The sequence below is a fragment of the Gorilla gorilla genome, chromosome 1, assembly GCF_029281585.2.
Source record: "Gorilla gorilla gorilla isolate KB3781 chromosome 1, NHGRI_mGorGor1-v2.1_pri, whole genome shotgun sequence".
In the NCBI taxonomy this organism is placed as follows: Eukaryota; Metazoa; Chordata; class Mammalia; order Primates; family Hominidae; genus Gorilla; species Gorilla gorilla.
This window is the reverse complement of record NC_073224.2, coordinates 131,164,707-131,178,516: the sequence shown is the minus strand read 5'-3', so window position 1 is coordinate 131,178,516 and position 13,810 is coordinate 131,164,707. Positions and strand designations below refer to the sequence as shown.

The 13,810-nt window shown below is 39.9% G+C and overlaps 1 protein-coding gene across 21 annotated transcripts in view; it reads left to right on the top strand.

The window, feature by feature from the left end:
- The window catches only part of GPSM2 (G protein signaling modulator 2), a 59,869-nt gene that overhangs the window by 30,977 nt on the left and 15,082 nt on the right, over positions 1–13,810 (top strand). For all 21 annotated transcript variants that reach the window (XR_002008604.4, XM_019039944.4, XM_063696312.1 and 18 more), the window contains 2 exons: positions 8,054–8,124; positions 12,331–12,507. Coding sequence is in view for 20 of the 21 variants with exons in the window: in XM_019039944.4 (XP_018895489.3) it covers positions 8,054–8,124; positions 12,331–12,507 (248 nt within the window). In the remaining variant the exon portion in view is untranslated. The remainder of the gene's footprint in view (positions 1–8,053; positions 8,125–12,330; positions 12,508–13,810) is intronic.

The window sequence follows — 13,810 nt, the reverse complement described above, 5'->3', positions numbered from 1 at the left end:
GATCTTCCCACCTCAGCTTCTCAAGTAGCTGGCCTTGTTCCCTTTCTTTCACTCACTTCTACATCAAACCTATCAGAAACCCTGCCTTCAAAATATATCCCTAATCTCTCCTACAGTGTACTCTGCAACAATCTTAGTATAAGCTCCCGACAGCTCCCAGCAGAGTCCTAGCCTACCAATAATTTCTCTTACTTCGATTCTGCATGTCTCACACTTGCTTTTCCACACAGGAGCCAGAGTGTTTTTTTTTTTTTTTTTAATTAAAAAAATATTTTGGCCAGGCACAGTGGCTCACGCCTGTAATCCCCAACACTTCAGGAGGCTGAGGCAGATGGGTCACCTGAGGTCAGGAGTTCGAGACCAGCCTGGCCAACATGGCAAAACCCCATCTCTACTAAAAATACAAAAATTAGCCAGGCACGGGGGCACAGACCTGTAGTCCCAGCTACTCAGGAGGCTGAGGCAGGAGAATCACTTGAACCTGGGAGGAGGGTTTTGAGATGGAATCTCGCTCTGTCGCCCAGGCTGGAGTGCAGTGACGGAACTGTAGGCACAACCTCCTAGGCTGAAGTGATCCTGCTACCTCAGCCTCTCAAAGTGCTGGGATTACAGGCATGAACCATCATGCCTGGCCTCAGAGTGCTCCTTTAGAATATACGTCGTTCCTCTGTTCAAAACCCTCCAGTTAGTTCCCATCACACCTAGAATGGAATCCTCAGTCCTCACCATGGTTGAAAGGCCCTATGTAATCTGAACCTGCCTATCTCTTCAGCCTCTTTTCCTGCCACTCCACCTCTTGCTCACTCTGGCTGTATGAGGACAGGTGTTTTTTGGTCTCTTTTGTTCATTGCCATCTCCCCAATGTGAGGAGAAAGGATTTGTAAGAAAACTTGTCTATTTCTGGTGTTGGCTCAAGGTAGAAAAAAGGAGCTTTCGCTAAAAATCTTAATTCATGAATTCATAAGCCTCCCTACATACTGGTTTGGAATTTGATTTATACCATCTGCACAGTCTAAGAAACCCTAATCCATTAAAGCACTTTTGGGTTAGAGGTGTTCCTAGAGACTTAGCAGAAGTAAGACCAAATAGTTTCTGGGGGAAAGGCATCCTTGATTCCAGGTCATAAGGGTTTCACAACAAAAAAATTACCAAATACGTAAAGAAACAAGCCAAGATAGTAAGGAAAAAAATAACAAAATTAGGTCATCAAGATCTTCAGATGTTAGAATTATCAGATATAGAAAATAAAATGACTGTGGTTAAACGTTTACAGAAGTAACAAGAAAGTGAAAACAAGAGAATAACAAAAATGTTAGGTAGACTGAAAAAAAAAAGCTAACATTTATTGAGTGCTTATGATGTGCCAGGCACTGATTTAAGTGCTTTACATGTTTTAACTCATTTAATTGTAACAATTCTAGTAGTTAAGTTTCTGTTATCCTTAATTTACAGGTGGGGAAATGGAGGCAAGAGAGGTTAGGTAAATTTCCCAGGGTTACCTGTGTAGTAAGTGGTAGAGATGGGAGTTAAGCTTAGTCACTCTGGCTCCAGAATCCGTCTTATGTGATAGTTATGTCTTAATGTGATGTTAACACACCTCAATAATTGATAAAAATCAGTCAGGAGTCAGACATCAGTAATAAAGTTGAGATTTGACCAACACAATTAATAGGCTTCATCTAATGCAATATTTTGCAAACTATGTGTCTGACCCATTCATGAGTTATAAAGTGAGTCTTATGAGTTGCAGTTAGCATTAAAAATACACATACAGGGGCCGGGCGCCATGGCTCACGCCTGTAATTCCAGCACTTTGGGAGGCCGAGGCGAGCGGATCATGAGGTCAGGAGATCGAGACCATCCTGGCTAACGTGGTGAAACCCCGTCTCCACTAAAAATACAAAAAATTAGCCGGGCGTGGTGGCAGGCGCCTGTAGTCGCAGCTACTCGGGAGGCTGAGGCAGGAGAATGGCGTGAACCTGGGAGGCGGAGCTTGCAGTGAGCCGAGATCGCTCCACTGCACTCCAGCCTGGGCAACAGAGCGAGACTCCGTCTCAAAAAACAAAAACAAACAAAAAAAAACACAGGAGGCCAGGCGCGGTGGCTCACACCTGTAATCCCAGCACTTTAGGAGGCCGAGGCGGGTGGATCACGAGGTCAGGAGATCGAGACCATCCTGGCTAACACGGTGAAACCGCGTCTCTACTAAAAAACTAGCTGGGCGTGGTGGCGGGCACCTGTAGTCCCAGCTACTCGGGAGGCTGAGGCAGAAGAATGGCGTGAACCTGGGGGGCGGAGCTTGCAGTGAGCCGAGATCGCGCTACTGCACTCCAGCCGACAGAGAGACTCCGTCTCAAAACACACGCACGCACACACACACACACAACCGACAGCGAGGCTCCGTCTCAAAACACACACACACACACACACACACGCACGCACGCACGCACGTACCCTGGGGCAGTGGCTCATGCCTGTAATCCCAGCTCTTGGGAGGATCACTTGAGCCCAGGAGTTTAGACCGACCTGGGCACACAGGGAGACCGCCATCTCTCCAAAAATTTTTTTAATTATCCGTGCATGGTGGCATGAGCCTGTCATCCCAGCTACTCGGGAAGCTGAGGTGGGAGGATCACTTAAGCCCAGGAGTTTAGACCGACCTGGGCACACGGAGACCGCCATCTCTCCAAAAAATTTTTTTAATTAGCCATGCATGGTAGCATGAGCCTGTGATCCCAGCTACTCGGGAAGCTGAGGTGGGAGGATCGCTTGAGCCCAGGAAGTCGAAGCTGCAGTAAGCCATGATCATGCCGTTGCACTCCAGCCTGGGCAACAGAGAAAAACCAAAAAACTACACACATATGTGTATGTATGTATATAAAACTGTTATGTGAAGATTTTGTTGTATGTTTGTGTATGTTCTAGGTATATATGTGTATTTTTTAATATGGGGTCACAACTTAAAAGTGAAAACCACTGATTAAATGGAAATATATTGACCTAACTGGTCAATTTCCATTATTTTTAAGTATTCATGAAACATTTACAGAAAACTGACAATAAAGCAAATCTCAACAAATTTAAAAGGATTTGTATCACATCTGTATCACACATGCTCTGAGCACGGTGCATTTAATTTAGAAATTAATAAGATAATATATAAAACATTAATCTGAAAACATAACACATTTCTCAGTAACTTACAGCTTGAAAAAGAAATCTTAAAGTTAGAAAGTAACTTAGGACTGAATTATAAAAATATTGTTTCAATTTTGTGGCATGTGACTTACATTGGTACTTAGAGCAAAATTTATGTTGTATTTAAAAAGGAAAAAGCTGGCCAGGTGTGGTGGCTCACGCCTGTAATCCCAGCACTTTGGGAGGCCCAGGCGAGTGGATCACAAGGTCAAGAGATCAAGACCATCCTGGCCAACATGGTGAAACCCTGTCTCTACTAAAAATACAAAAATTAGCTGGGCGTGGTGGCATGCACCTGTAGTCCCAGTTACTCAGGAGACTGACACGGGAGAATTGCTTGAACCCAGGAGGCGGAGGCTGCAGTGAGCCGAGATCACACCACTGCACTCCAGCCTGGCGACAGAGCAAGACGCCGTCTCCAAAAAAAAAAAAAAAGGAAAAAGGCTGAAAGCTAAATACCATCTAGCTTAAAAAGTAAAAAACAAAAAACAAAAAACAAAACACTGAAAGAAGGCAAAAATTAAAAAAGAGCAGAATTTAATAAAATTAAAACAGAGTTTTCTTTAAGTCAAAATTTGGTTCCAAATTGTTTAGTTTAATTTTGACTAAGTCTACAGCAAGAGGGCATAATAAATATGCAGAGATTACAAAGAGATTCTGAATAACATTATGACAAAATATTTGAAAACCTAGGAGAAATGGGCAATTTCTGGAAAAACAAGTTACCAAAACTTTTCCAATGGTAAAATGTAATGTGAATGGCATGCTAATGGCTAAAATTATAAAGAAATTCGATCAGTAATTTAAAATCTTCCCACTAGGAAAATACCTGGCCCAGATGATTGTACAAGTGAGGTAAACCAGCCACTTAAGAAAACTAATTATAATACCTTACACAAAAATTTTATAGGCAACTGAATAAGTGGACATACTTTTATCAATCTTTCTGAGAACCATAACCTTGATATCCAGACTAGACAAGAACAATACAAGAAAAGTAAATTACCGGCCAGCCTTACTTATGAACATAGGATATAAAAATCTTTACAAAATATTAGCAAAGCAAATCCAGCAATGTATTTTAAAACAAACGGGGAGCCGGGCGCAGTGGCTCACCCCTGTAATCCCAGTACTTTGGGAGGCTGAGGCGGGCGGATCTTGAGGTCAGGAGTTCGAGACCAGCCTGACCAATGTGGTGAAACCCCATCTCTACCAAAAACACAAAAATTAGCCAGGGGTGGTGGTGTGTGCCTGTAATCCCAGCTACTCAGGAGGCTGAGGCAGGAGAATCACTTGAACCTAGGAGGCAGAGATTGCAGTGAGCCGAGATAGCACCACTGCACTCCAGCCTGGGCGACAGAGAGAGACTCCGTCTCAAAAAAAAAAAAAAAAATTCAAGTGGATTCAACATTAGAAAATCAATTAATATAATTCACCAATGAACATAATAAAGAGAAAATCACCCAAATATCCAAATCTATTAAATCTATTTCATATAGAACTAATGAAATAGTTCTATTTCATTAGAACTATTAAATGAAAATATTCCATTTATAAGACACAGTAGCAGATTGGAGAAAGAATAAAATCCAACTACACACTACTTGCAAGAGAAATATCTAATATAAGGATATAATAAACCTGAAAGTAAAAGAAGATTCATCATGCAAAAACTAACCAAAAGACAGTCAGTATAGCTATGTTAATAGATAAAATGTACTTCAAGGCAAAGGGTCTTAACTAGAAATGAAGAAGGTCGGCTGAGTGTGGTAGGTCACGCCTGTAATCCCAACACTTTGGGATGCCGAGGCTGGTGGATCACTTGAGATCAGGAGTTCAAGATCAGCCTGGCCAACATGGTGAGACCCCGTCTCTACTAAAAATACAGACATTAGCTGGGGGTGGTGCAGGGCCCTGTAATCCCATCTACTCAGGAGGCTGAGGCGGAAGAATGTCTTGAACCCAGGAGGTGGAGGTTGCAGTGAGCCGAGATCACAACACTGCACTCTAGCCTGGGCAACACAGCGAAACTCCATCTCAAAAAAAACAAAAACACAAGCAAACAAACAAACAAAAACCAAAGTAAATGAAGAAGGTCACTTTACGGTGGTACTTACCAGTGATTAACAGTTCAATTCACCAGGAAGATGAATGCATTAAATGTGTCTGGGCTTAATAGGCCTTTATAGCAAGGCCTCAACGTACATAAAGCAAAATTGACCAAAGAAATAGGAAAATCTACAATCATAATGGGAAATTTTAATACATATCTCTTAGTAATTGACGGATGATAAACCATACTCAAGTGGGAAGACAATTTTTTTTTTTTTTTTTTTTTTTAAAGACAGGCTCTTACTCTGTCACCAGGCCGGAGTGCAGTGGAGTCATCTCAGCTTACTGCAGCCTCTACCTCTCAGGCTCAAGCAATCTGCCCACCTCAGCCTCTTGAGTAGCTGGGACTATAAGGCACATGCCACCAGGTCTGGCTGATTTTTATATTTTTTTGCAGAGATGGGGTTTTGCCATGTTGCCCAGGCTAGTCTCGAACTTATGAGTTCAAGGGATCTGCCCACCTCAGTCTCCCAAAGTGCTGGGATTACAGGCATGCATCACCATGCCCGGCTGACAAAATTTTATAAAAGATTTCAGTTCTTCTCAAATTGATAAAAATTAAGTGCACTGCCAAACACATCACAATTATTTTGTGGAACTTCATGAAGTTATTCATAAGTTTATATGAAACAAAAAAGTTCTGAGAAATACCAAAACATTCCTAAGAACATGAAAAGTGCTTTCTTTACAGATATAAGTAATAAGACAGTGTGCTGTTGGCATAAAGACAAATAGACCAGTGGAATCGAGTAGAGAGCCTATATTCCTCACATATATGGAAAATAATCTCACATAAAAATGAATTATTGATGGATTAAGGATTTCAATGTGAAAGATTTAGAGCAGTAATAGTGATGATGCAGGAGAGGTGCAGTGGCTCACACCTGTAATCCCAGCACTTTGGGAGGTTGAGGCAGGAGGATCACTTGCATCCAGCAGTCAAGACCAGCCTGGGCAACATAGGACCCCTGTCTGTATTAAAAAAAAAAAAAAAAAAAAGTTGGACATGGTGTTGCATGCCTATAGCCCCAGCTACTTGGTAGGCTGAGGTGGGAGGATTGCTTGAGCCCAAGAGGTCACCTAAGCTGCAGTGAGCTGTGATTGCGCCACTGCACTCCAGCCTGGGCAACAGAGCAAGACCTCTTCTCAAAAAAAGAGATCAGGGGCCGGCCAGGCATGGAGGCTCACGCAAGTAATCCCAACACTTTGGGAGTTGAGGTGGGCAGATCACTTGAGGTCAGGAGTTCGAGACCAGCCTGGCCAACATGGTGAAACCCTGTCTCTACTTTAAAAAAAAAAAAAAGGGTGAGGGGGACACGGGGGTGGGGGGGGGGGGCAAAAGTGATGAACAGTACACAAATAGCCCATAAATATATGAGAAGATATTTAACTTCATCTCATCAGCAAAAATCACAGTGGAGTACTGTTAGAAACTTATGAGGTAAACAATAATTACTACCAGTATTAAAATGATGCAGGGTAATGGAAACTCTTATGTGGTATTGATGGGATAGAAATTGGTATACCCTGAAGTACAATCCGGCAACATTCTGGTGAAGTTAAAGATGCGCCAACTGTATGATCCAGCTGTTTCACTCCTGTTCTGCTCCCAGTTATACACTGCTGATATCCACCAAACTACAAGAAATGCTTGTTCATGTACACTGAGAGACGTTTCCAAGAATATCTGTAGTGTGCTTATCATAGCAAAAAAATTGGAAGCAACCCAAATATCTGTCACCAATAAAATGGATGATTTCCTGTCCACTCTACAGTCTGTTATTTTTGAGACTGTGTGGATAGTATAAACCAGTTTTTATAAAAAGCCTTTGCCAAAAACAGCAATGAAAATGAATTAAGGTATACATGGCAACTTGGATGAATCTCACAAACATAAGGTTTCTCAAAGATGGTTGCAGAATACATACAGTATGATACCATTTATAAATGTTTCAAAACCAATATAGCTTCAAAACTAATATAGTTTCAAAAGCAATATAGCACATGCTATATTGCTAAGAAATACATACATTTGTAATGAAAATGCATAAAAGTGCAGGGAAGACAAGGGAAATTAGGGGAGTTATACAAGGGGAGTTTAATGTGTTTGTAATCTTTCTTTTTTTAAGCTGGGTATTAGGTATTTCTTATGCCTTTTAAAATATTGCCTAATATTTTAAAAGATTGAATGGATATGGAAATTCTCTGTATTTAATAACTTTATTGAAAAAAGTTTAAGGCCTTGTTTACTTGTTTTCTGACTGGCAGTAAGTCTGTCATCTAATGAGATCTTAAAATAGAAAGGGGTAACCTAGAAAAGAGTAACAGCATAGTAGTGGGGATGCTATTTTGATTCTTTTCACGCAATTGAAGGCCTACAGCCTTTTCCTTCTGTTATAAGGAATAAACTGCTCTACAGTTTGTTATTTTTGAAACTGTGTGGATAGTATAAAACCAGTTGTTATAAAATGCCTTTTTCAAATTAAGGGGTAATGTAATAACCAGTGTTAGTTTCCAACCAAAATAACTTCCTTACATCAAAGCATTTTAGAGGGGAATGTATATTCTATTTTTGTGTAGCTGGTATAGAAAATTATTATTCTTGGAAGAATACATATTTGTACAGGTTTTCTCATTTCATATGGGTTTGTGTATCAGATTTTAGAACTGAATAATGTAATGATGCTGAACTTGTACTCTTAAGGGCTCCTGGTTTATTTGAATTAATTTTTTTTAAACAAAGGTGTACGCCCCAAGTTGGGACGCCGGCATAGTATGGAAAATATGGAACTTATGAAGTTAACACCAGAAAAGGTGGGTAGCAGGTTTTATGTTTTAAATTTCATCAACTATTATAAAATGTTTTAGTAATTTTTAATTTAATGAAATAATTTAAATAAGGCTTGCCCTATATAGGTATCACTTTAAAATTTGCCTGTAAAAAAAAAATCAGAAAAAGTATAGTACAAAAAGAATGAGTACCGTATGCTGCCATCTGTTTAAGAAAAATACATGCATATATTTCCTTTGTAGATTCCTAAAACATTTCTGGAATAAGATATAAGAAACGGGCTAACAATGATTTCTTCTGGGAAGAGGACTGAGTGTCTGGGTTAGGCTAGAAATACTTTATATACCAGTTTGAACTGTTTGAATCATTTACTATGCAAATGTATTACTTTTAATTAATAGAAGATCAGGAAGATCAAAAGGACAAGCTTTTTTTCCCAACTACATAGCAACATTATTGCCAAGATAAATGAAATTTATGATCAAGAGGAGAGTTGTTTTTCTAGCTGCATTCTTGAAAAGCATTTTTTTTTTTTAACAAGTACTTTGTATTGAAGATACATCTTCCCTAGGCTTTTTCTTGCGGGAGAGGGGTGCATAGTAAAAGGGAAGGGATTTCATAATTAGAAACAGGTTATTGAAGAACACATCAAGGCTACTTTTTTCCATTTTCTTTGAACTGAATATTACATTGTCAAAATAGGCTCTCGACCGGGCGCAGTGGCTCGCGCCTGTAATCCCAGCACTTTGGGAGGCCGAGATGGGTGGATCACCAGGTCAGGAGATCGAGACCATCCTGGCCAATATGGTGAAACCCTGTCTTTACTGAAAATACAAAAATTAGCTGGGTGTGGTGGTGTCCGCCTGTAGTCCCAGCTACTCGGGAGGCTGAGGCAGGAGAATCGCTTGAACCTGGGAGGCGGAGGTTGCAGTGAGCTGAGATCACGCCACTGCACTCCAGCCTGGCAACAGAGCGAGACTTGTTTCAAAAAAAAAAAAAAATAGTTTCTCATTCTTTTACGTATATTTTTATTTCTTTTTTTTTTTTTTTTTTTTTTTTTTTTTGAGACGGAGTCTTGCTCTTTGGCCAGGCTGGAGTGCAGTGGTGCAATCTCAGCTCACTGCAACCTCCACCTCCCAGGTTCATGCAATTCTCCTGCCTCAGCCTCCCGGGTAGCTGGGACTGCAGGCGGGCACCACCACACCCAGCTAATGTTTGTATTTTTAGTAAAGACAGGGTTTCACCGTGTTGGCCAGGATGGTCTCGATCTCCTGACCTCGTGTTCCGCCCACCTCTGCCTCCCAAAGTGCTGGGATTACAGGCGTGAGCCACCACTCCTGGCCTTTATTTCTCTACTTATTTATTTTATTTAGCCACTGTCATATATTTTTTAAAATACTTTTTATAAAATACCTTCATTACAGCAATTTTAGAAAATTTGAACACAGAAATCAAGATAATCAGTAATTCTGCCTCCTGATGGTAACTACAGTTATTTTGGCATCTATTCATCTGGCATTTTCATATGGATATTATAGACACTATTTTCTAATATGTGGTAATCTATCAAGAACATCTTTCCAGCTGGACGCAGTGGCTCATGCCTGTAATCCCAGCACTTTGGGAGGCTGAGGCAGGCAGATCACTTGAACCCCAGAGTTTGAGACCAGCCTGGGCAACATGGCGAAAACCTGTCTATACAAAAAAAAAAAAAGATAGAAAAATTAGCTGGGCCTGGTGTCACATGCCATGCCTGTAGTCCCAGCTACCTGGGAGGCTGAGGCAGGAGTATCATTTGAGCCTGGGATGCAGAGGTTGCAATAAGCCATGATTGTGGCACTGCACTCCAGCCTGGGTGACAGAGTGAGACCCTGTCTCTGAAAAAAAAAAAAAGAAAAAGGAACATCTTTCCATGTCATTAAATATTCTTCTGCCCTATCATTATAACAATAACATATGATTTTTCAATAGTGATAGTTTATGTGTGAATAGTCTTCAAAAAACCAAAATCTAATTGTGTGAGAATCATATCCAAGATATTTTTATTCCAGCCATTCACAGAGTTATTTGGAAACTCTAGTAATTTTTAAAGGACTTTGTGATTTTCCCAAAATGTCCAGCTCTTCTCTGTGAGTGGTTCTCAAATATAAATTTGTTTAATCCACAAATTATTTTTAAAAGCTTTTAAAAAGGCCATTTTTGTCTACTTTCTTCTTTTAGGAACATACTAATAAGTAGCAAAATTAATTTGCTATCTTCTGCCTACCTATGTAGTGGTATGTAAGAAGCTGACCAGATTCAACCTTGTAATTCTCCAAGAGCCAAGTGATAAAATTCTACCCTTAATGTAAAATATGTTTAAGTGTAATTAGTTCTTTGTATTGGTTTCTTTTCCTCATAATAAAGCTGTCAAAGAATTCATTATTTCATTATTCTCAACATAGTAAAGAAGCGTACATAAGGAAAAAGGGAGACTTCTAGGTTAAGAGGCTTCCTGGGAGAGTGTGCAGTGGGAGGGAACTTTTGAGACTTGGATGCCTGAACTTGGATATGTGAAAATGTCTTTACTAACCTCACATTTGATAATTTTGCTGACTTTAGAATTCTTGGTTAGAAATAATTTTTCTTCACAGTTTTTAAGACATTGCTTCGCCCTGTATTCTTGTTTTCAGTATTGTTGAGAAGTTCAAATAAATATATAAGGAACATTTTTAATTTTTCTTCTTAGGTTTTGGGTGCAGTTTTATGTTCTCACATCAAGGACCATTTTCCTTTTTTCTAAACAATAGACCACAAAATCCACTGTAGTAAATAATTTCCCCTTATAACCTGTATGTGAAAAGGAATCGATGGCTTGGTTCACTTACTAGCTACATGTTTTAAAAACAGCAACAAGGCCGGGCGCAGTGGCTCACGCCTGTAATCTCAGCACTTTGGGAGGCCGAGGCGGGTGGATCACGAGGTCAAGAGATCGAGACCATCCTGGCCAACATGGTGAAACCCCGTCTCTACTAAAAATACAAAAAATTAAACCCCGTCTCTACTAAAAATACAAAAAATTAGCCGGGCATGGTGGTGGGCACTTGTAGTCTCAGCTACTCAGGAGGCTGAGGCAGGAGAATCATTTGAACCTGGGAGGCGGAGGTTGCAGTGAGCCGAGATCGTGCCACTGCACTCCAGCCTGGCAACAGAGTGAGACTCCATCTCAAAAAAATAAAAAAAAAGCAACAAATGTACACACACACACACACACACACACACACACACACACACACACACAAATGAGTTCTCACTATGTTGTCCAGGCTCAAGCAATCCTCAAATTCCTGGGCTCAAGCAATCCTCGTGCCTCAGCCTCCTGAGTAGCTGGGATTACAAGTGTGAGCCACCATCCCCAGCTACATGTCTCACTCCCCTGTACATTTATTTCAATTTGTGTCTCATGGGGCACTTTTCTGGATTGGTGGAAATGTTCTTTGTATTGATTGGAGTAGGGTTTATATGGCTTCCAATCATACACTTAAAATCTGTGCATTTGACTGTAATTTTACCTACGAAAAAATGTGTGTCACTAAAATTATTACATAGCATGAACCTTTAGACTTACTTGTAAACATTTAAGACTGAATGTTAAAGCTGCAAATGTCAGAGCTATTGTATATAATGCATATTTTTCCACTGTACTCAATAAATGTTATTTTGTTATTTGTAGGCTGTCATGTATTTAAACCAGATCTAGACCTTTATAAATTGGTTTTGCCTATTGAGAATTTAGTGTGGTATTAGTAAAAACAGTACCGTTTTATTTTTAAAAATTACTACTATGTTTTATATATTAATTTTTATGTTTAAAAATTCTACATACATCCAAAAATTCCAGTTGTAACAGATTTTTAAGTAACTCACGTCTAGAGTAAAACTTTGGCTCCTTCTCTGACCATTCATATTTTATTTTTATAGAGTTTTGGTAAACCTTGCTTTCTTATTCGTAGGTTCTTAAAAACCAGCATTTTAATGTTTTGATAATGAGAATCCACAGTATGCATTTGGTACAAGTCTTGAAAATAGTGCAATATACTAAGAAGGATATTTTTAAAGAGATCTAAAATTCTTCCTCTCTCCCCCAGTAGTAAATAAGTGAGTACGTCAGGTTAATATTATGGGAAACCAGAAGAGAGCTGGGGATTTGGGGGTGTTTATTCACCTGCCTTCCATTTATAATTTTGTAGGTACAGAACTGGAACAGTGAAATTCTTGCTAAGCAAAAACCTCTTACTGCCAAACCTTCTGCAAAGCTACTCTTTGTCAACAGACTGAAGGGGAAAAAATACAAAACGAATTCCTCCACTAAAGTTCTCCAAGATGCCAGTAATTCTATTGACCACCGAATTCCAAATTCTCAGAGGGTACGTTTAAACTAAGTTTTTGAGTATTGTGTTTTGAGTACCGACATTTGGGTTTTCTTGTATTCATGCTGAATTTTTAGTAATTTAAATTAGACATTTAATATAAAATATCTTTGTATTCATATTTCCCTATCTTTTCTATCTTCTTCAAAATTAGAAATGGTAATTACTGTCTTAGTAGATAAGTTGCTCCCTTGTATTGGACAGGAATTATTGCTTTTTCTTTTTTTTTTTTCTCGAGATGGAATCTTGCTCTGTCACCCAGGCTGGAGTTCAGTGGCGCAATCTCAGCTCACTGTGACCTCTGCCTCCCGGGTTCAAGCGATTCTCCTGCCTCAGCCTCCCGAGTAGCTGCGATTACAGGTGCACACCACCATGCCCGGCTAATTTTTGTATTTTCAGTAGAGATGGGGTTTCACCACGTTGGCCAGGCTGGTGTCAAACTCCTGAACTCAAATGATTTGCCTGCCTTGGCCTCCCAAAGTGCTGGGATTACAGGTGTGAGGCACTGCGCCTGGCCAATATTTATTTATTTGAGTCACTGTTGTTTGCAAAAATACTACCAGTTATTTCACTGCATTGTCTCCCAGTAAAACCACCCTCTACTCAGCTCAGAAGGCCTAACAAATTAAATTCAGATGCTCAAGGATTTCTAAATATTAATTTAGAATGAAAAGTGTCTGTAAGCATCTACTTATATTAATCACATTATTGAAACTACAATGATAGAATTACAAACTTTTGATGAAAAATGAGCCTGGGCAACATGGTGAAACTCTGTCTCTACCAAAAAATAAAAAGTTAGCCAGGTATGGTGGTATATGCCTATGGTCCCAGAGCCTAGGAGGTGGAGGTTGCAGTGAGCTGAGATCATGCCACTACACTCCAGCCTGGGCAACAGAGCAAGACCCTGTCTCAAAAAAAAGAGAAAAATGATCATAACAATCAGTTTATTTAATTTATTTAGAAATAAAAATACCATGGGTTTACTGATAATCAGTATCAGGGAAATCTCGAATCCAGCTACCCTATAATCTGGTAAAAGGATCAAAGTAAATTACAAAGAAGGTACTTCATATTATCAAATCCATTTATCTGCCGGGTGCAGTGGCTCATGCCTGTAATCCCAGCACTTTGGGAGGCAAAGGTGGGTAGATCTCCTGAATTTAGGAGTTTGAAATCAGCCTAGCCAATGTGGTAAAACCCCGTCTCTACCAAAAATACAAAAAATAACCTGGGTGTGGTGGCACACACCTGTGGTCCCAGCTACTCAGGAGACTGGGGTGGGAGGACTGCTTGAGCC